This window comes from Mus musculus, chromosome 18 (genome assembly GCF_000001635.26).
Source record: "Mus musculus strain C57BL/6J chromosome 18, GRCm38.p6 C57BL/6J".
Taxonomy (NCBI): Eukaryota; Metazoa; Chordata; class Mammalia; order Rodentia; family Muridae; genus Mus; species Mus musculus.
In genome coordinates, this window is record NC_000084.6 from 69,635,125 (window position 1) to 69,654,783 (window position 19,659).

Below are 19,659 nucleotides of genomic sequence, written 5' to 3' on the forward strand. Positions count from 1 at the left end.
CTTGTTGTATTGAACTGTGTGCCTAGCAAAAAGGCCAGGTAGATTAAAGCAGTGGGTGCCTTTCCATAGCTCACCCCATAAACTATGGGGAACAGATTTGTTTTTTTTCTGCATATGAATACTCAAAAAAAAAAAAAAACCCTCCAGTTGACATTTATGATGAGCACAATTAATTTGCACACATTTAATTCTATTCTTTCAAAACAACATTATGCCAAGATCATGGGATGTGATAAATATTAATTTACTCTGAAAAGCATAATTTATGTAAAATACATATTTTTATAAGTCTGCATCGAGGAGAATATGCTGTGTTAACAATCCAAAGTGTATTGCCACCCCATGCATCGAGCTGTCAGAGTATTTCAGGAAAACGCTTATTCAGTGATCCATTTGCTCAATTTATTTGTCAGATGCATATTCCCAAAGTGTTAGTAGGTCTCGATCTTCATATTTAAATTTAAGGTAACATTTAAACTTCCGTATCCCCTACTAAATCTAAAGTATATGGGACGTTAACTTTGAGTTGGGAGCGATGGCTCAGAAGGGAGAGTGCTTGCTGTGATAAGATGGGGACTTGAGTTTGGATCCTTAGTGCACACGTAAATTCCAAGTGCCTGCATCCTAGGGAGGTAGAGACAGGTATATCCCTACAGCTTGCTGGCCATCAGCCTACCCAGACCACAAAGCTCTAGGTGCAGTGAGAGACGCTGTCTCAGAGGAATGAGTTCTGGCCTTCAAGTTCTTGAACACATGTTTTTTTGCACACACCCCATACACACCAAGACCAGTTCACTTTTTAAAGACCCTAAGTTCCCACATGGCGAGAATTGGTAGAAACAGTGACCTCATGATTCTGTCTCGCACACATCAGTTCCTTCTGTGTGATGCAAGGTAGCCATGGATGGGCTTTGAAGAACGCGTGGTGATGCAGTGGGGTAATGGGATTGTCAGCCAGCATATTTTAAATCCACTACTGGGATCTCTTATGTTGTATCTTTTCATCCTTTGGTTACAAGTCTACAGTGGTCAACATGACAGACGTGGGCTCGCATAGCATACACAGTTCTTATAGGTAGAACTCCACCACCTCTTCCTCTGTGGTCTATGGCCAGACTGGTTCTGAAATTCTAACTCCAGAATTTAAAAAGTCGGGGGGGGGGGGGAACAGGGGTTGGGAGACAGCTTCATGAAATAAAATAAAATATCAGATGAAATAAATAAAATATCAGATGAAATTTGCCTGATTCAAAAGGCTATGAGTACATACATGTTACTGTGGAAATAGGCTTGTTTTCAACAAGGAATGCCTAACTACCTTCAACGACAAGCTGATGACCTGGTGTGAATCCAGTACTCGATTTCGTCCAAAAGCTAAGAGAGGGGAAAGTCTGGGAATGAACTAACCTTGCTTGCTTGACATAGTTCCGCAGAGAAACATGCTCTGTTCTTTTGCAGCTGATTTATTTTTAAGTTCTTTTTTTCTCTTTTGCTAAGAACACAAACTTAAACGTTTCTGTTTGTTTGACAATATAAAAAGCCACTTGGGAAAAAAGTAACGATGACTGTGGCGTGATGTAATCAGCTAAGCAACACAAAGATGAATACACAACGGGAGGTTATTTTCAAGTATAGGAAGAAAACCCTATTCTCAAAGGCAAGGCTGGACGCCTCAGAAAAGTCACGGTTCTCTTTGTCCTTTGCAGATGGCCATCACAGCAGCGACCCTTGGAGCTCCTCCAGCGGGATGAATCAGCCCGGCTACGGAGGGATGCTGGGCAATTCTTCTCATATCCCACAGTCCAGCAGCTACTGTAGCCTGCATCCACATGAACGTTTGGTAAGGAAAGCTCCCGGGGACGGGCAGAGCACCGCTAGCTGGTTTATGAGTTTCATCTCTGTGTGTACGCAAGGGCTCTGCAAAAAAAAAAAAAAAGGCAAAAATAGCTCTCACCTATTAGTCTTGGAGTTTTATTGTTTCTGTGATCAAAGGCTCGACAGAAGCGGATCACCTCTGTAAACCTTCCAGAGGCTTCTCTGCCATTGTCCCTTCGTTTATTGTGTTTTGTTCAGTTTTCTTTATGGCAGTGTCAGCTTCCTTCGGTTCATAAACACTGGATTTTTTAGTTGCAGGGCCTCCACAATGGCAGTGCCTGATCTTTTTTTTTTCCTTCTTCTTCTTTTTTTATTGTCTGAAGTTCTGGAGAGTGCTTTGCTGAGGGAAGAGTGGGAAGGATCTGGGATGACAGGATTACCATGTTAGTTTTGACCTATGGTGGGCTATAGGAAAAGTTTCTGTTTTCTGGGTAGCCTTGGGAATAGCAGGCTGTGGAATGTCTCCATCATTTGGCTTTTTAAATTTTAATTCCATACAAGTGCCATTCATTCTGCTTTGCTCAACATCCCAGTGAGAGCTGCCGAGTTGTGTAACATCAAGTCTTGTCTCAGTAAGCCTTTTCCACTCCCCCCATGGCTTCTACAAACTGACCTTCAGCTATGTCCTTGTCCTAGAGGAATCAGCCACCTGACTCTCTCTAGGCTTAAGAATGACCCCGGCCAAGAACCAACTTACATAGTTAAATCTGTCATTGAGGAAAATAAAAATGTCTAGATCATGGTAAGGTATGGGATGCAAGTCACATGAGACTTGAGTTCAGTGTTTAGTACCATGCAATTAAAATGCTATGGCCCTCAGGCTGGGAAGATGAATCCATAGGTAAGCGTACCTGTAAACATGTGGACCTAAGTTCAAATCCCCAGCACCCATGTCAAATGTTGGGCATGCCTGTGTGTGCCTGTAACCCCTGCATTAGGGAAGAAGATGGGGAAGGGAGACAGACAGATCCCAACAGCTTGCTAGAGAGCCACTCTAGTCAAAAACAAAAGCCTTGTGGTCAGTGAGAAATCCTGTGCCTCAAGGCACTGAGGCAGGGAGTGATGAAGACACCCAAAATCCTGCTCTCCCCTCTTCATGTGCACACACAGCTGCATGCACCTACATGCCCACATGCGTGTGCTATACACACACTTATGCATACACACATACACACACTGATACATACACTGATATATATATACACAAACACACTGATAGACACAGACACACACACAAACACAATCACCGATATACACTGATATACACACAAACACACTAATATGCACACATGCACACACACACACACACACACACACACACACTGATATATACACACAGACCTTCAAACCCCACAAATGTGAAGGAAAGTCTATGGTCTGTGATTGTGACTTCGTCTCTTAATATTTTTTTCCCTTGTTTTCACATTTATTACTTTTTCTCTGTCCTGACAGGGAAATTTTTTCTGGATTCCTCTAGTCTCAGATCTCCTTTGTTCAATCACTGCATATATAGAAGAAAAAAAAAAAGCTTTATATTCTTCCCTCGTGCCCCAAAGATTCCAGATATAGAAGTTCTGATGTCTGAAAACTCACACTTAGTTGGTCCCAGAGCACTCGACATCACGTGGTCACTTAGTCTTTACTTTCCTGAGGAGCTGGTGGGAGTGATGGGAGTGTCCGGTTTCTTATCTCTCCTGTGTTCCAATGTATGAACCACAAACATCTCAAATTTTAGCACATTTTCACTAAATAGCAAATAACTGAGCTTCAGATTGCCTCTTCTCCCACCCCCTACTTGTAGGCATTCAAGTGAAGGTGTTGGGAAATACCAACTGTCCCTAGAAGATCTCTTGGCAACGTGTTTACTTATTCATTCTGACTTTGCCTAGGACTCATAATCAAAACTGGGGAAGTTATGGATGCAAATTCAAGTTTGGAGTGACATGTTAAAAGTTAGAATTTCAATCCTTGGAAGTTTTGTCCACATGTTATTTTTCTCTTCCCTATATTACTTCATTTTTAAATCATATTTTATAATATTGCATTATGATATGATTTTATCCCACTAGAGTTCACTGCATATGGAGGGAGCCCTCACATGATGCTTAGATGCATAAAAAGCATAATTTCAAGTCAGAAACCAGGCACATTTTAGAAAAAAGTTCTAATGAATCAACACAGTGTTGTTGTTCAGAGAGAAAGGTCATTTTAAAGCAATGCCTCAATAGATCACATAAGAAGAGGCAGTGATAGAGCCATGTGTTCATCACAGAGCCCAGGTTCCCGTTCTTAATTTGACCAGTTAGCAAATTTCAGAGAGTTACGATCCTTACTTTAAAGGGTAAATGAATAAGGTCCTGGTAATGTATCCTAATGAGTTTTCCCACTGAGAGTGAAACTATTGCATTATTACATCTAGTTATCATTGTAATTTCAGTATTTAGCCATATGACAATCTCTCACTGAAGTGACTTTGAAGACTCTGACACTGATTGGGAATAATTTGAATATCCAACAGCAGTCAGCATCTTTTATCTTGAAAATAGTGACGTTTCCCTACAGCTCCTGTCTGTAATGTTTGGCTAACAGCATGTTAAAGGGGGCTAACTTAGAAGGGCGAGAGGCATCCCTGATTATTTTGGCTGTAATTCGACCACTACCATATTATCACTGAAGGCGCAACTTCTTGGAAACACGGTGAACATCATCGTTTTCCACCATGTTATAACAGACTGTGTAATGAGGAAGTTTCAATTCTGCACATTTTACCCCAAACTGTTACCAGTTTTAAGTCTTTAAATCACCCTTTACAGTTTTGGCTTTTACAACTGAATCCCATAGTTCATTGCTACTTGTCCCAGACACACACGCTGAACTAACCCCAATGAATGGACTTTGTGGTTAAGCTTTGGAATGGATTTTTATAGAAAATTTAAATTTGGAAAGACTTGGCCAAGATGTTTGAAAAAGAAGGATAGAGGCCTCACTGCCTGACGGGACTGCGTCAGAGCTGCATGGTGTAGCCTTCTGAGGCCTCTGAAATCTTAGCATAATGGAAGTTACTTTGTCATCTATTTCTGTACATCAGCACTTTACAAACTGAGTTTAAGGCTGCCCTCAGGAACCACTAGACAATGTTTAGAGACATATTTGTTGTCACAGCTGGGATATGGATGCTACCAGTGTCCAGTGGGTAGAGGCAAGAGATGCTAATAACTATCTATACAGGAAACTTCATGGTAATAAAATATGTGTCACAAAGGCCACGAGTGTTGAGACTATGAGACACTACCTTGGCCTGTGGCACCATTTTATTCTTAGTGTATACTACTTATTCTTAGATTTGTGAATCTTCAAATCACCAACCCATAGATCAATAACAAACATCAGTAGTGTGGATGTTTGTAACATTTACACGATCAGTAGACTCTCAGTTGGATACCAGAAATTTAAAAAACAACAACAACAAAAACCTTGAAGAGGATGGACATGGAAGGCCACAACACTTGAATGGGCCACATTCTCCTTGAACCTTTATAGCAAGCAGGAGGGACAATGGTGACTGGAGGAAGATCAAGGACTTGATTCTTAAATCTTCTACGGGACACTACTTGCCATCACTAACATTCTCTGTGCTGTGTTGTTATTAACTTTCCGATAACATCAGTTTTCCAGATAGTCTCATTGACAAGGAATCTAGTTATAAATCTCATTCATTTGTTTCAGCATCTAATTTTCAGTGTGTCTCTGAAAATAACTGATTTAGTATGGACTGCATCGGTTTCCCCATTAAACTCCGGGGATTGCTTTTCTTCCTTCATAGTCTCTGCACTTAGTGTTAACCCTTTTGTGGGTCATGCTCTAAATTATCCTCCATTTTCCATAAAGTTAGAAGAGTCCAAAAAGTCTCACTGATGGTTTTCCTTTTTCTCTTTCCCATCTTCTAGTTTTTATAATTAACTAATTAAACATTTCTCATTATTGTATTTCTCTCTGGTTCCTCCTTTCCATGTAGTTCTTTTTTTTTCTCTCCACCTCTATCATAATCTTTTATCTCAGAAGCAGAACTCGCTGTGTCTCAACTCATCTAAGCTTGGTTTTTCCAGCCTTGTATCTTAACTTGTCTTTTTTTGTTTTTGTTTTTGTTTTTTTTTAAATAATTTGTACCATGGAGAAGCACCACTCTGTTATTCTTTAGAGAACATTGTATGGGTGACTTGGGAGACTCAAGTACCCATTGTAAATGAGGTTTCACCAGTGACCCAGGGGAAAGTTACCTCTTTAACTATCTTATGGTACATGGGTATGATATTTTCAAAGACATCCATGTGTCAGACCCAGCTCTAAAATCTAGATGCATGACCTGGACTGTTTGGCAGTCCCTCAAATAAGTCAGACTTCAGTCCATACACATGGACTGTCATTGTATGTTTCCTGTATGTTTACTGCTTAGCATGAGGTCATATGAGCTCCATTCCCTCCCCTCAAGGGAGTCGTGGGAGTGGACTTGGGCAACAGGCAGTGGCTGACCCAGGAATGAGTGTGAGGTGACAGTGCAGAGTGCAGGTACATTGGACTGAACTCATCAGAGAATGGCACGCAAAGGGAAGGGCATCCAGGAAGAGGCAGAACTAAGCAGAAAAGTTGGCCAGCACTGCGAAACCACGTTCCTTCCTTGTTAACAAATGCCTTGGTTCTAGTACTTGCCAGTGTCTGCAGTATCTAATAGCTCTACTTAAAAACATTTTTAGAAAGCATCTCTAGGCATGAGAAAATAGCGATCCATTACCCAGTCTCTATTTTTGAATTAAGTAATTAAATGCATCTCCAGTAATGATATAATAAAATTTTGTAACTATTAATTTATCGCATGCCACAAACGTCTTTATCTTTACATACTTTCTTTAACATCGAAAGTGCATCCAAAAGCTTGTCAACGCAAAAATGAGAGCAACTTTTAACCACTGGGTTTTTTTTTTTTTTTTTTTTACTTGGTTGGTTGGTTTTGGTTTTTTGTTTATTTGGCAAAAAGATAGTCTGAGGTGTCCTTTTAAATCCATGTTTCCCTTTAGTGATCCTATCACCCATGAGATGGGTATACAACAACCACTGTGCCACCTTCCATCATTTGAACAACTGGTGTAGAATTAAATTTGAAGCTAAGCCTTAAGCCCAGCGACCATTGAAAGATGTTCTTCCGTGTTAGTCAGCTAAATAGTATATGTAGAAGGCAAAGGGAGCACTCAGAGGGAAAGAAAGCCCAAGCAAGTCTCTGGATACCCAATCAATTCAGTGAGGCCACTAATGTCCGCCTTCTCACACTCAGGCTTTAGAGAGATTTAGCTTTTAATTCTTTTAACTGTTTGTCATTTTCTATGTTTTCTCGATGCCGAGATTCATTGAGCAGTATAGGTCCCTGTTATTTTGCTGTGTAGAGGCTAGAGGCCTGGGTCCAGTGTAACACAAACCCGGAGATCTGTATATTGTCATCATGTACAATCTTCGTCAGTTGTTTAGTAGGCCACAGGAAAAAAAAATACGAGAAGTAGCCATGTCTGCTTCTGAAGTCTATGAGATGATCTTGTTTTGTTTTGTTTTTAAACCAATTATTTATAGGTTTGGTGGTCTTGGTCTTTCCCTGGCATCCTGGGTTGCTATGGTTCCATCCTGGGTTGCTATGGTTGCTGGGTTCCTTGACATTTGATACAACCACAGATCAACTTTGGATCTAGGTGTATTTGATTGTTCAGAGAATGAAAGCTGTCAGATAAAACAGGCTGTTTCCTTGGCCATTTTGCAATTCGGAAAGCGTCTCCCTTGCGATGTTGTGAGTTCAGAAGACTAAGTATACCGTGACTGAACGTCTTCTTCCTCCTGCTGCAGAGCTATCCATCCCACTCCTCGGCAGACATCAACTCCAGTCTTCCTCCGATGTCCACGTTCCATCGTAGTGGCACAAACCATTACAGCACCTCTTCCTGCACACCCCCTGCCAACGGAACAGACAGTATAATGGGTGAGTAGTCCGCATGGCAACCCAGAAGCCAGTGCTCCATGGCGGGGTCTAATAATGAAGGCCCTCTTTCTCCTCTCACAGTGGAGTTATAGGCAGGCAATAAATGTTTGTCACATCATCGAGTGAACAGATGAATGTATTGAGTTCACTGGCTTGCCCATAGCCACATTCTTTTTTAGTGACAAGAAACTGAAATTTGACTTGGTTGTCCATTATGAGTCATTAAGTTAAATAAGGGTTCCAGTAGACCCAGAATCACTCGCATCTCCCATTCTCAAACACCAAGCTAGCAAAGTTTTCTTAAGACTATTCATAGAAGACCAGTGAGATACGGGAACCGGTTATACTCAACACCAGTAGTTATTCACCACTTCACAAAGACTGAACATCATGCTCCGTTGTGAACCATGCTGTGTCACTGTCTTCCAAAGACATGTTTATATGAAGCTTTCAGTTCACAGTCATTTTAATAGCTAGATGAATTTAACCTTCAGAGAGAGAATGTAGCATTAGAGAGCCCTTGAAGAGAAATAGTACTTGTTCACAGAGGAAAGATGTCTGGCTAACAGTGGGTCCAAAATTATTTCCTGTGGGCTTTGTAATAAGTTTAGGCTCAGGCAGATTGTTGCTGCCAAATGTATCCTCGGCTCACATCCTCTGATGTCTGTGGTGATCTCTTAGTACACATGGATCTCTGCCAGTACTGTTTTCCTGAGGGAAGAGCTAGTCAGGGCATTTAGCTATTCCTAAAGGGAAGATACTAGTTGGTTCAGAGGCGGCTACTTCCCTGTGGATCGTTCTGCTGCACAGCACATCTAGATGTTCGGGGGTCCTCATATAACCCAGGACTTTACTGGTCACAGTGTACTCTATTCGACTTTAAGCCACACTTGACAGGTGCATTTGGGCATTTTGGCATTTTTCTTGTTGCTGTGACCAAATACCTGAGAGAAGCAACTTTCAAGAGGACAGTTGTGCTTGCGGTCATGGTTTGAAGAGACACAGTCCAGCGTGGCCTGGGGCCTTGTCCATGGAGGGTACAGCTTACAGTGTAAATTACTACATCTCAGTGGATCAGAAAACTGAGAGCTTAAACGGGGCTACGCTGTCCCCACTGTGGTGTGCCTTCAGCCCAGGCAGGCCCTGTGGCTCACAGTTTCCAGAATCTTCCAAAAGAGCACCACAGGCTAGGAACAAAGTCTTCCGATACAGGAGCCTGCGGGGAACGGTTCACATTGAAACTGTAACAGCTTGGCCTTTGAGATCATTCACAGAGGGTCACTGATGAGAAACTAGGGTTTGTTCTAAAGAGAACGTCATGCAGCTGTTTATTGCTTTAGCATTTTGTAATTTTTTTTCCTTTTTCCTTTGAACTTGGGGAATTGTATGAATCACTTACATGGGAGAGTTCTCGGTGAAAGAGATGATATTAAACTGTTCAAATATACTCTCTAGGCAACCAATACCATGCTTCTTTATTCAGTAATTTATTTCACACTTGAGATGAGCCACCTAGCAGCCCTGTCCTATCACATCTCACAGAGAAGCCAATTTAGGAATGAGTTTCCATTCTGAAACTTTCCATAAGGGAACCTTTACAAGAATGTTGCGCCAGTCTGACCTTGCAGAGCTATGGCCCGAGGTAACATGGGAAAAGTTCTCTTAGCACCCAGTGAAGTTGGGGCAGATTTGAAAAACAAGAAGAAAGAAAGAAAAGTGCAGAACTGAAAGACTGAAAGGGGCACACTTCACTTCAGTGTGGTTTGGCAAATGGAAAGCCCCTTCTGCAGTCATGAGGTCGGTTATAAAGAATGGCCGGTCATTCATCCTTGTACGTGACAGGTTTCCTGTCTACTCGTGGTTTGAGTCATTTTCTTTTTAAGGAAGATATGGAGGTGGAGCGGACCTCCGAGTTCAGGAAAACACATTTGGGCTCTCTGTTAGAGAGGATTGTGTAGACCTGGTCTCCAGTGTCTCTGTGAGTGAGGCATGGATCACTGGGTAGAAGAGGGATAGTGCGCCACGTTATCCTCTGTGAACCTTGAACATCTTAGCTGCCCAGTACAGTCAGAGTAAGGGTTGCTTGCCTAAGATGGTCCCATTGCTGTCAGCTTATGGACAATGGCAGTAGCCTAAGCACAGTAGAGGGTGTGAGCCCTACAGAGGAAGAGCCTAGCTGCATACTGAAGATGAATTTGACTTTATATATAAACCTCAAGGTCCTGCTAATGTCCAGACAATAGTGAAGATCTCCAACTTAAAAAGAAAAATAAGAAACTCTTAGAACCCAGACAAAGGGTTTTTTTTTTTTTTGGAAATTTACCCCATAAATCATTTTATAATAATTAGTATTCTTGTCAAAAATCTTACTAGAAAAAAGTATTTTAAAAAGCATCATAATATCTTAGAAAATAAGTACATCTGGCAATTCAATCTTACAGTGAGACATATTCGTATTAAATTTGCATAAATATAAAATTTATTTTAATGTTACTTTAAGGGAGAAAGTTCTTGAATATTCCAGTATGCTCTGCCTTAAAATACTGTATTCTCCCAATTCCCTGTGTACAAATGGCAAGGAACCTTGAAGACCAGTTGTAAGCCTTATTCTCCTGGCTCTCTGACCCTCACGTGTCTTCATGTAAAAGTCTCCTCGGCTCTGGTTTGGCATGTGGAAGAAGGCTGTGATGGCAGCATGTCCACAGGACACGAAGAGAAGCACTCTCTTCTGAAGTCAGCGCGTTTCTCTAACAAGCAGTGCTGGCTAATAGGATACATCTGTAGACTTTGAAAATATTTGGCCTATACTCACTCATTCTGAAATGCAGGAAATAAAGAAATACTACATTGCCTGTATCTCAAAGAACAAACAGGGCTAATTAAATAATTGGTAAATAAGGAACACATAGCCCAACACATGTTTGAGATTACACACATGATCCTGGAGAGAGAGAGAGAAAAAAATCCCTAAGAGCACTAATGCCATAAGAATGGGTTCAAGCACTAACACGAGGACAGCCCCAGTTTTCAAGTTCTTTTGGCACAAAGTTGCAAGGCGCTGCAGCTCTCTGAAACATGGCACCCATAGCTGCCGAAGCTTCCTGGGTTCAGAGGGCTGCCATGAGATAATAGTTCATCACGGTTGTCAGCCTTTGTCCTAAACCGACCATGGAACCCCATGGTGTCTACAGGGTGAGGTATAAGCCCTGGAGCTTCGCGAGGCCTGCATCTCCTGTCATGTCCATTTGCTGCATCCCAAAGATGGAAAGTGCTCACTCACTTAGGTTGGGGACGGCTCATCACTTGTCTTGCTGAGACAACTGGCCACGCCTTCTTTTTGTTTGCTCATTTGTTTCTTTTTTGCTCCTTCATGTTCAGTGCCAGTTCTTTTGAGGAACATTTATGAAACTTTTAATGGCATATCCATTCACGGTAAAATATTTCCCTGTGGCTTATGGCCCGTTCTTGTTCTTCCTAGCAAATACTAGCACATTCTGGTGATTACGTCAGCCTTTTCTGGATAGGAAGGGTCTCAGAATCACCCTGGAATAAATGGTGTCAATAGGGCACAGCATAGCTCAGTGGGGTCAATAGGGCACATCACGGATCTACCGCAGCTCAGCTGGCTTAGCACCTGGGTAAGGTGAGAGTTGACCAGGGACCTTTAGGCATTAATTCACTTGCATCTGAGCACTTCAGTTTCATTCCTAAATGCCATTTCAATGCCACTCAGCTGGCTTGTGTCAGAAGTGGTTTAGCCCAGATCGCCTTTATCCAAGGATGTACTCAGAGGAAGTTCCTAGATGCTAGCCACAGAGAACAGAGTTGTCTGCAGGGTAGTACACTTTGCTGTCTTCCTTCTTCCTTCCTTCCTGAATAATCAGCTCTTGATGATCAGGAGGGAGAGAACCTTCTGCCATAGGATAGGTCAGGGAGGTTCCCAAGCCCCTGAGCCACTCAGCCGTCTGCAGATTCCATTCAGAGATTTCCATGTGTATACATTGACAGCATGCTCTTGGAGATTTGGGACCACAAACCTTCCCTATCCCTCACAGGGAATTGGGCAAATAACAACATAATGTTTTATAATAGCCACAATTGTTTTTATTAGTCTTTAAGTGGTCTGCCTTCCGACTATAGAAAAAGATGCTATTTCCCATGTTTTTTAAACCTCAAACCAAGTAGTGTTGAAGGAACAGGCTACTAAGTTTGATTTAATGCACCATATGTTAAAGATTACTCAGAAATATCTATCTGGTTCATGAATTAATCTTACAACTTTCACTCCTCCTGACATGTTTGTATGAAAGGAAGCATGTTGGGATGTGGCTTTCTAGTAGAAACATTATGTCCTCTTTCCCTAGAGAACTTGGTTTCATAGTAATTTTTTATTATTATTAAGCTAGTCACATAATACCCAGTCTGTGTTATGAGGGTCATGAGCCTTCAGATGAATTTGGGTGATGACCAGGCACAGACAGAAGTAAAGATACATTTTATCCAGCAGCTTCAGGTCTGTAGTTATAAAGACCACCAATGGAGAGCAATAAATGAGTTTGATTTAAGCCTCTCCGAGATTTCCTGCACACAGTCAGGAGGCCCACCTTCCCCCATGTATGCCTGGAGCCCTTCCCACGTGGCATTAGTACATCACGCCCATTGTTGGAGGCTCTTCTAAAGGAGTCTTGGTGGAGCGTTGGCAATGTTCCATTTTATAGTCATCCCTGTGGACAAACTCATGGCATTGCTATGCTTCTTCTCCTTAGCACTTTAATGAAATGAGGGTCACCGACCACAGTTCAGAAGAGCGTCATCGTAAGGCAGTGCTGGTCTGGAGAACACACCGACTTGTACTTCCCCCGCCCTTTGATGTCCCCTCTTCCCTGCCGCAGGTTATGGGTGTGCAATAAAGGGGAAACATATTTTCCAGATTCTGATTCTCAGAGCTCATCCCCAGGCACCAGTCGTCCTGGTATTTTGTTTGGGGTGTGTTCTGATGGGAACCACCATTTCCCCAAAGCGGACACTCACGGAGGGTGGTCCAACACCCAGGACAGGATGTGAAACCTTTGTGTGTGTTTCTAGCCAGCAACAGCACCTGGGTTGGAGCCTTCTCTGAACAATACTTGAGTGGCTAACAGTATCAAACGTTCCTACAAAATCACAAAGCTTTTCATAATTGTTCATTTTCCATTCTTATCTTTGCTGTACTTCTACTTAGAGGCTGCTTTTTGTGTTTTGGTTTCCTTTTGGGGTGTTTGTGGGGTTTTTTGTGCTTTGTTCTTTCATTTTTGTTTTTCATTTTTTGGTGTTGCTTTGGGTTTTTTGTTTATTTGTTTGTTTGGTTGGTTGGTTGGTTTTTGGGTTTTGGCTTTGGTTTTTCTGTCTGTTAAGCAAAAGAAGTTGATTAGAACCAAAGTAAAACTGGTACACATCAAGACAAATCTGTATCTGTGACGTGAACATTAGTGATTCCTAATAATATACCTTGACAGAACCCCAGTACTAAAATAGCAATGAAGTCCTAATATACTGAAGTCTGAAAGGTGGATTTGATATATGTTTTGCTAAGCATGACCCACTTTCCAGTACCAAAGCCAAATATTAATCCATTTGAGAATTAAAAACATATCTCCTTTCTAATGCTGTGTGGCCTTCTGTATATTGGTCACACAAACAAAAAGAGACATCTTTAAGAGCGGACCCATCTCATGTTGAAAATGTGTCCCCTCCGTGTTTCCTGGAACAGAACAAAAGGCATGCCCAGTGAAAGAGTAGACTGGCCCCAGCCAACTGCTTTGAAATATAAGCCTTTTGGTTGGGCTGTCCAGCTCTTGCAAGGTAAAATGGCTTCATGTTAAAAAATAGTCTGTCTTTATCAGTGGCTTGCATGAATAGCCTTTGTAGTTTTCTAAAACATTCTTATGACCAGATGAGGTAAGGACTTGATTCTATTTTTGATTCAGCTTCCTGAGTCTTAATATCTCTTTGTATAAAGAAGACACTAATAGCTTAGTTTAAAAGGTTCGGTGTTTTAGAACAAAAAAAAAAAAAAAATCACAGTAGGGCTGGAGAGTTGGCTCTATTTGAGCCTTTGGAGTTCTTGTGAAGACCCAGATTCAACTCTCAGAACCTACGTGATGGTTGACAGCCATTTGTAACTCTGGTCCCAGGAGACCCAAAGCCTCATTTTTACTTTTTGGGTACCAGGCACACATGTGGTGCATACACACCATAGAGGCAAAACACTCATACAAATAATATAGTAAAATAAACAAGTCAAAAGAATTTTTTAAATCACACTAAGAGTATCTATCCTCTCATTTTGTGAATGTTCTTAGAATGTGTTTGTTGGTTTTCCAAGTCTTCCTGATTTGTATCTTGAAAATGGATGGTTCCAGGGATAGATTTTAATTTATAGTTTTTATTTTTTAAATTATTCAAAAGAAGAGTAAGTCTTCCGAAAGCTAGTGCTATGGCAAGTTTTTTAATTGATGAGCTTTTCTTTTTTTATTTTTTTTGGATTCTTGGTTAGCAAATGTGGGTTTTTTTTTTTTTTTTCACCAATGTTTCTCTGAACATTCACTTCATGAATCCCTGTATAAGAATCAGGATGATATCATGGATTCTTTTGACTGAAGTCTCCACTTAAGCATATAATAACGAACAGATAATATTGCTTGATGAGAAAACAATAGTCGCTCCCATAGATAGTGTAATGATGCAAGTTGATAGGATACTCTGTGTCTGTAACTCTCCATCACACCCCTTTTACAACCATCTTTAGTTGTTTCTAAAACTCTCTAATACAGAAATTCCCATTTTTCATACCAGAATTTCGCCTATTTTTTGTCTTAAATATTTTAGTGTCCTTGATACCTTTCTAAGTTGCTTTTATTTGTCTAGTTTCTATGATATCAGAAACACTTTCTGAGAATTTGCCCACAACTATAATCTACTATATTCATATAGCTTGTGTACATCACCCATTTGTAATAGGGAAAAGAAGAGGTTTGTTTCTCTGAAAGTAAAGGTAATTGTGTTTGCTTTGTGATACAGGTGGCACTTGTCAGTGTTCCTGGAATGAGCAAATGAGTCGGGGGGTGGGGGTGGGGAGTGGTCGTCGAGTAAAGCATATATAAGAAATCATTGCACTGATACACCACACATACGAATCTACGACAGGGACAGTAATACCTCAGCTATACACTAAGCAGAGATGCAGGGAACGAAGGCAGGACCCAGAGAAGCTGTAGGTCGGACTTGTGGAGTTGTGGTCATATCCCACCGCATCCTTGGGTCTGGAAGGAGATGATCCAAGTTACTTAGTTAAAAGGGTCTCCTGTTCAGGAAGACTAGGGGATTTCAACGCCTTTATATGTGTGCAGTGAAACTTTGCTTGAATTCATCTATTGACTTAATGTCTCCTCGTTCCATCCCAGTCAACAGTGAAAAGCAACTCTTGGACACCATTAGTAGGCTATCCTTTAGTCTATACGCTAGCGTTGAGGGGATTAGTAAAAGCAGCCTTCCCTAAGTCCTGTCAGTCCCCCCAGCCCATTTCCACCACGTGGTTGACTGGCACATTATCTTCAGCAAAGGAGTCGGCTGTGCTCTATGTAGGAATACATGCATTACTATTATTAACAACACATATACCCACATACACACACATATGGAAAATGTCTATGTAGAATAATAAAAATATTCTTCCTCTTCATAGCAAAACTGCTATGTGTGTGGCACTGAGATGCAAGCCCTTTCTGCTGTCTATCAAATTTTTCTTTATTTGATGATAGGTATAAATTATTCATGAAGGTAATTGAATTATATATAAAGAAATATTGGACTTGGAGGACTTTTAAGGTCCTTCAAGTGTCACATTTTTTCTTAGTGATGATGACCACCAAGGGCTGGCTTGGTAACTGTCACCAGTAACTGCTCATCAGCAACGTGGGGGATGTAATGGCAGGGGGAGCACTCTGTCTTCAAACCAAGGTGTCAGGTTTGTATTTTATCTGGAAAAAAAAAAGTAACATGACTATATTTGACATCTACCTCAGCAAACAAATTAATGCTAATTAAAGATTAATGTGTTGTAATTAGCATTAAAAATGCAATTAAATTGTGAGTAAATGGACCAAGAATAGAAAACTGTTAGACGTCTCACTGCCTGGTTTTCATATTCTGTCTTTTGTTTTTGCAGCAAACAGAGGAACTGGGGCAGCAGGCAGCTCGCAGACTGGAGACGCTCTAGGGAAAGCCCTAGCTTCGGTGAGGAAATATTGACTTTGGATTCCACGGGCACCGCTCGTAGCAGGGTGAACTTTAATGAGAAGTGGACATATGGAATTTTAGAAAATAAATGCAAATAGCTTTGATGAGGGGAGCGGTTGGGGGGATAAGGATCGCTGAGACTTTTTGAGGGAAAGCTGTTTTACCTCCTTTGGCTAGCCTTTTTCACCTTGCTGTCTTATTGGTGCTTAACCATCTTCAGTGAGGGCCGGGATATTCTCCGGGCCTTTGGACTCATAGAGTTTCAGTGAGCATTTCTCTTTTCTCATCTCTATAGTATGATAGATGCCCATTGGCTAGCTAAGCCTGACTCATCAAGAGTTGGTTATAAGACGCTTTGGAAAAGCTACTTGAAAAAGAAATGACAAACACAAAAATGAGGTTCAGGAGGGATTTGTCATTTCTTTGGCACCTGGGGGACTTCAATTCTTTGCTTTGTCCACCCACTGCCTGGAAGCTGGGGTTGTCCCCGAGTGCTCCCTAGTGACAAACCAGCACTCCTTATTCACTCAGCCAGAGAATGGTTCCTTGCAGTGTCTTCAATCATTTATACTTTTAAAAGGAAATTTGTTCTCCTAAGATTTTGTGTCTTTGGTTGCCTTTTCCCTCCCATGGTGGACATAAGCTAAGTTCAACTAATATCAGCCTTTGGTTCTAAGGGAAAGTACTTATTTAGTCTGGGCTCTCTTGTGCCCTGCTTGCCAATGCCCTAATTACAGTACACACAATACTGCCCAGCCCCTTGTTTGGTGCAGGAAGAGAGGAAAGTTAGAAAGCAGTATCTCTGTGGTTTGCCCAGAGCCATTCAGCCAGTTATGGGCGGGAAAGGGATTGGACTTGAAACTGGCTGACCCCCAGTTCCGTGTCCCACTGTCACACGCTGCCACAGTGATTCCTTTGCAAACCTGAAGTAACTGTTGCATTTTTCATTTTGGAATGTTTGTAGTACAGTTGAATGTTGCATGCGTTTCGTGACTTGTGGGGTTTTTTTTTTAAGGGAACTGCATGGATGCTTTTTGTTGTTGTTTAAAAACTGTTTATTTGAAATCAATGAGAGTTTCTTTTCTTCTCCACTGTTTCAAGATCTATTCTCCTGACCACACGAACAACAGCTTTTCCTCCAATCCTTCAACTCCTGTGGGCTCCCCTCCTTCACTCTCAGGTACTGTGTCCTAAACTTCATTTCACAGCCATCACGGGTGATAGAACAGTCTGGGTACCTGCTGCCTGCTGCCCCAGTTCCTCCTACACACCCAGAACCTATAGAGATCTCGAAACCTAGCCTGCCCATAGAAAAACAGAACGGGTGGATAACAAACTATAATCTGAGGGTACATTTGTTTCCATTTTTTTAAAAGTTGGATGAAAAGCCATTCATTCCTTGAACTCTTCTTAGTTGTACAGATGTTCGACAGCTGGATCATATATTCCAATAAAATTTCTCAAAAAACAGTAAATGTAGTCAGAAATATCTAATACTTAATTACCAAATATAGGCTATGTAAATGATTCCTTCCCTGAAGACGTTTGAGCCTTCTCCCCTAAATTGAAATATTTGGAAAAAAGTGTAATTTTGTATATAAATTATGTAAATGTGTGCAGTAAGAGGGATGTTTCTCTTTAAAATATAATAAGTTGCTATGATGTATGGCTTCCAATCACATGATTATAAGTGGTACAGCTATATAGTAAATCATTTTAGTTTTCTAAGGTACACATGAGTGATCTATGTTCCTACTTAGGTCATGCGACCTTGTTCCATGCATCAGTTCATTTGAAAGATGGGAAGGTGGCTTCCATACGAAACTGTCTCGTGTATACCTGACCTTACTGGGATTTAGAATAGATTTGCTCAGCCTTAGTGTTGTGTCTCTGAGTCCCGTGCCATTGCCTGTGTGCGGCCCTCCCATGCCTCCCCTTAGGCCGAAGAATTCCCTCATAGAAAGCAAGAGGTTTCAAACTGCAGAACCAGTCTAAGAAGAGATGGCTGCAACCCAGATGGGATGACAGCCTCTCTGGCGTAGGAAGTTCACAGAACAGGACAGAGAGAGGGTCACCTGGGTCCTGAAGTCAGGCTATTCTGGGTGACCAAACTGAAACCGGGAAGAAGCAGGCGTTTTAAGACGGTAATAGAATACCGCCACCACGCCCCCTCCCCCCACGCCCCCGTGTCCATAGTACAAATGGAAAGGAAAGCTTAGTATTGTGTTGTTCTGTCTTGGCACCAGATTCTTAGGCTCTGAAAAAAAAAAAAAAAAAAAAAAGAATCATCTCAAATATCAATCTCCCAAAGCAGAGGAGGACTAAGTACAAAGGACTTGAGACAATAACGGGAGGGGAGGATGGAAGCAGGTGGGACACCACATTCACTACTTCAAACAAAGCAGCTAGTTCCGCGCTCTGGAAGTGTGGGAACAACTTATGTCAGATGTCCTGGTTTTGTGCATAAGTGTACCGAAGCGAGGGAGGGCTGGGTGACTTGCCAAGGCTGTGCCAGTAACCATGAGAGACATGCGTGCTCAGGAACCTGGTGCGCATGCTCCTACTGTGGCACTGTACGTGAGGTTAGGGAGGAGGATGCACAAACCTGCGGCGGAGCCTCAGGCTCTGCAACCAGCTGTAGGTAGAGGAAGCCATTTTGGGGGGTCTTGGTGATGCATTTTGAAAGACCACATGTTAGGAAGAAAGAACTTTTATGAAGATATAAATAAGGGGACAGATTGCTATTTTCACACCAACGGCTCTGTCCAAATTCTGTCAGGAAAAGTAATTGAACAAAATATCCTATTTTTGTTTAGCATAAAAATATACAGGCATACCCAGAAAAGACAAAAAGGATGGATTTTAAACATACAGGCAGCACCAGGCACAGGATCTTGAGAGATCACAATTATATTTTTTTCCTATTTTTGAATTATAGACTTTATATGTTTTCTATAGTGGGTGTTAACATTACAATCATTTTCAATTTAAAAGTGATATTTATTTTGTAGGTTGGATATAGGGAATATATTCTGAAAGGCTCTTTGGAAGAAACTATGTAGCTTTTAATGTTAGGGAATTTTGTATCTTTCTCTTTAGAGAACTGCTGTGAACTAAATTTATTTGCTCCAGAGTTTCTGAGGGGGGCCCATGTAAAGAACATGTGCTTAGCAGGGAATTTGATCCCCAGCTCCAAAATAAATAATTAATAAATAAATACTTGTTTAAAGGTTTATCTCATCCCATAGACATTTTTAAAACAAGAGCAAAGTTCTCATGTATGGACAAGGGACTTTTGGTTGGACACAGTCTGACCTTCCGGAAAGACCTAGCCCTCCCCCACCCTTCCTCTATACTCTTGAAAGCACCACAACTATCCAATCTCCTGTGACAGATATGTATGTCTCAAAGGAGTCCTGCTAGCTGAAACTTAGACCCAATAAAATATTCCTTTGTACAGAGCAGACTCAAGACACACACGGGGAGCCAGC

At 41.4% G+C, this 19,659-nt stretch overlaps 1 protein-coding gene and 1 long non-coding RNA gene across 51 annotated transcripts in view; one reads left to right on the forward strand and one right to left on the reverse strand.

Annotated features, from left to right (window-relative positions):
• Positions 1 to 19,659, forward strand: part of Tcf4 (transcription factor 4) — a 344,539-nt gene that overhangs the window by 291,696 nt on the left and 33,184 nt on the right. For all 50 annotated transcript variants that reach the window (XM_017317857.2, XM_030250374.1, XM_017317854.2 and 47 more), the window contains 4 exons: positions 1,707 to 1,840; positions 7,759 to 7,891; positions 16,098 to 16,165; positions 17,270 to 17,348. In XM_017317857.2, the coding sequence (XP_017173346.1) occupies positions 1,707 to 1,840; positions 7,759 to 7,891; positions 16,098 to 16,165; positions 17,270 to 17,348 (414 nt within the window). The remainder of the gene's footprint in view (positions 1 to 1,706; positions 1,841 to 7,758; positions 7,892 to 16,097; positions 16,166 to 17,269; positions 17,349 to 19,659) is intronic.
• On the reverse strand, positions 1,839 to 19,658 carry Gm31439. The gene is made up of 3 exons (XR_877535.2): positions 18,244 to 19,658; positions 15,089 to 15,192; positions 1,839 to 1,917 (listed from the first exon to the last, which is right to left on the reverse strand). It is a non-coding gene; the product is annotated as a predicted gene, 31439 (long non-coding RNA).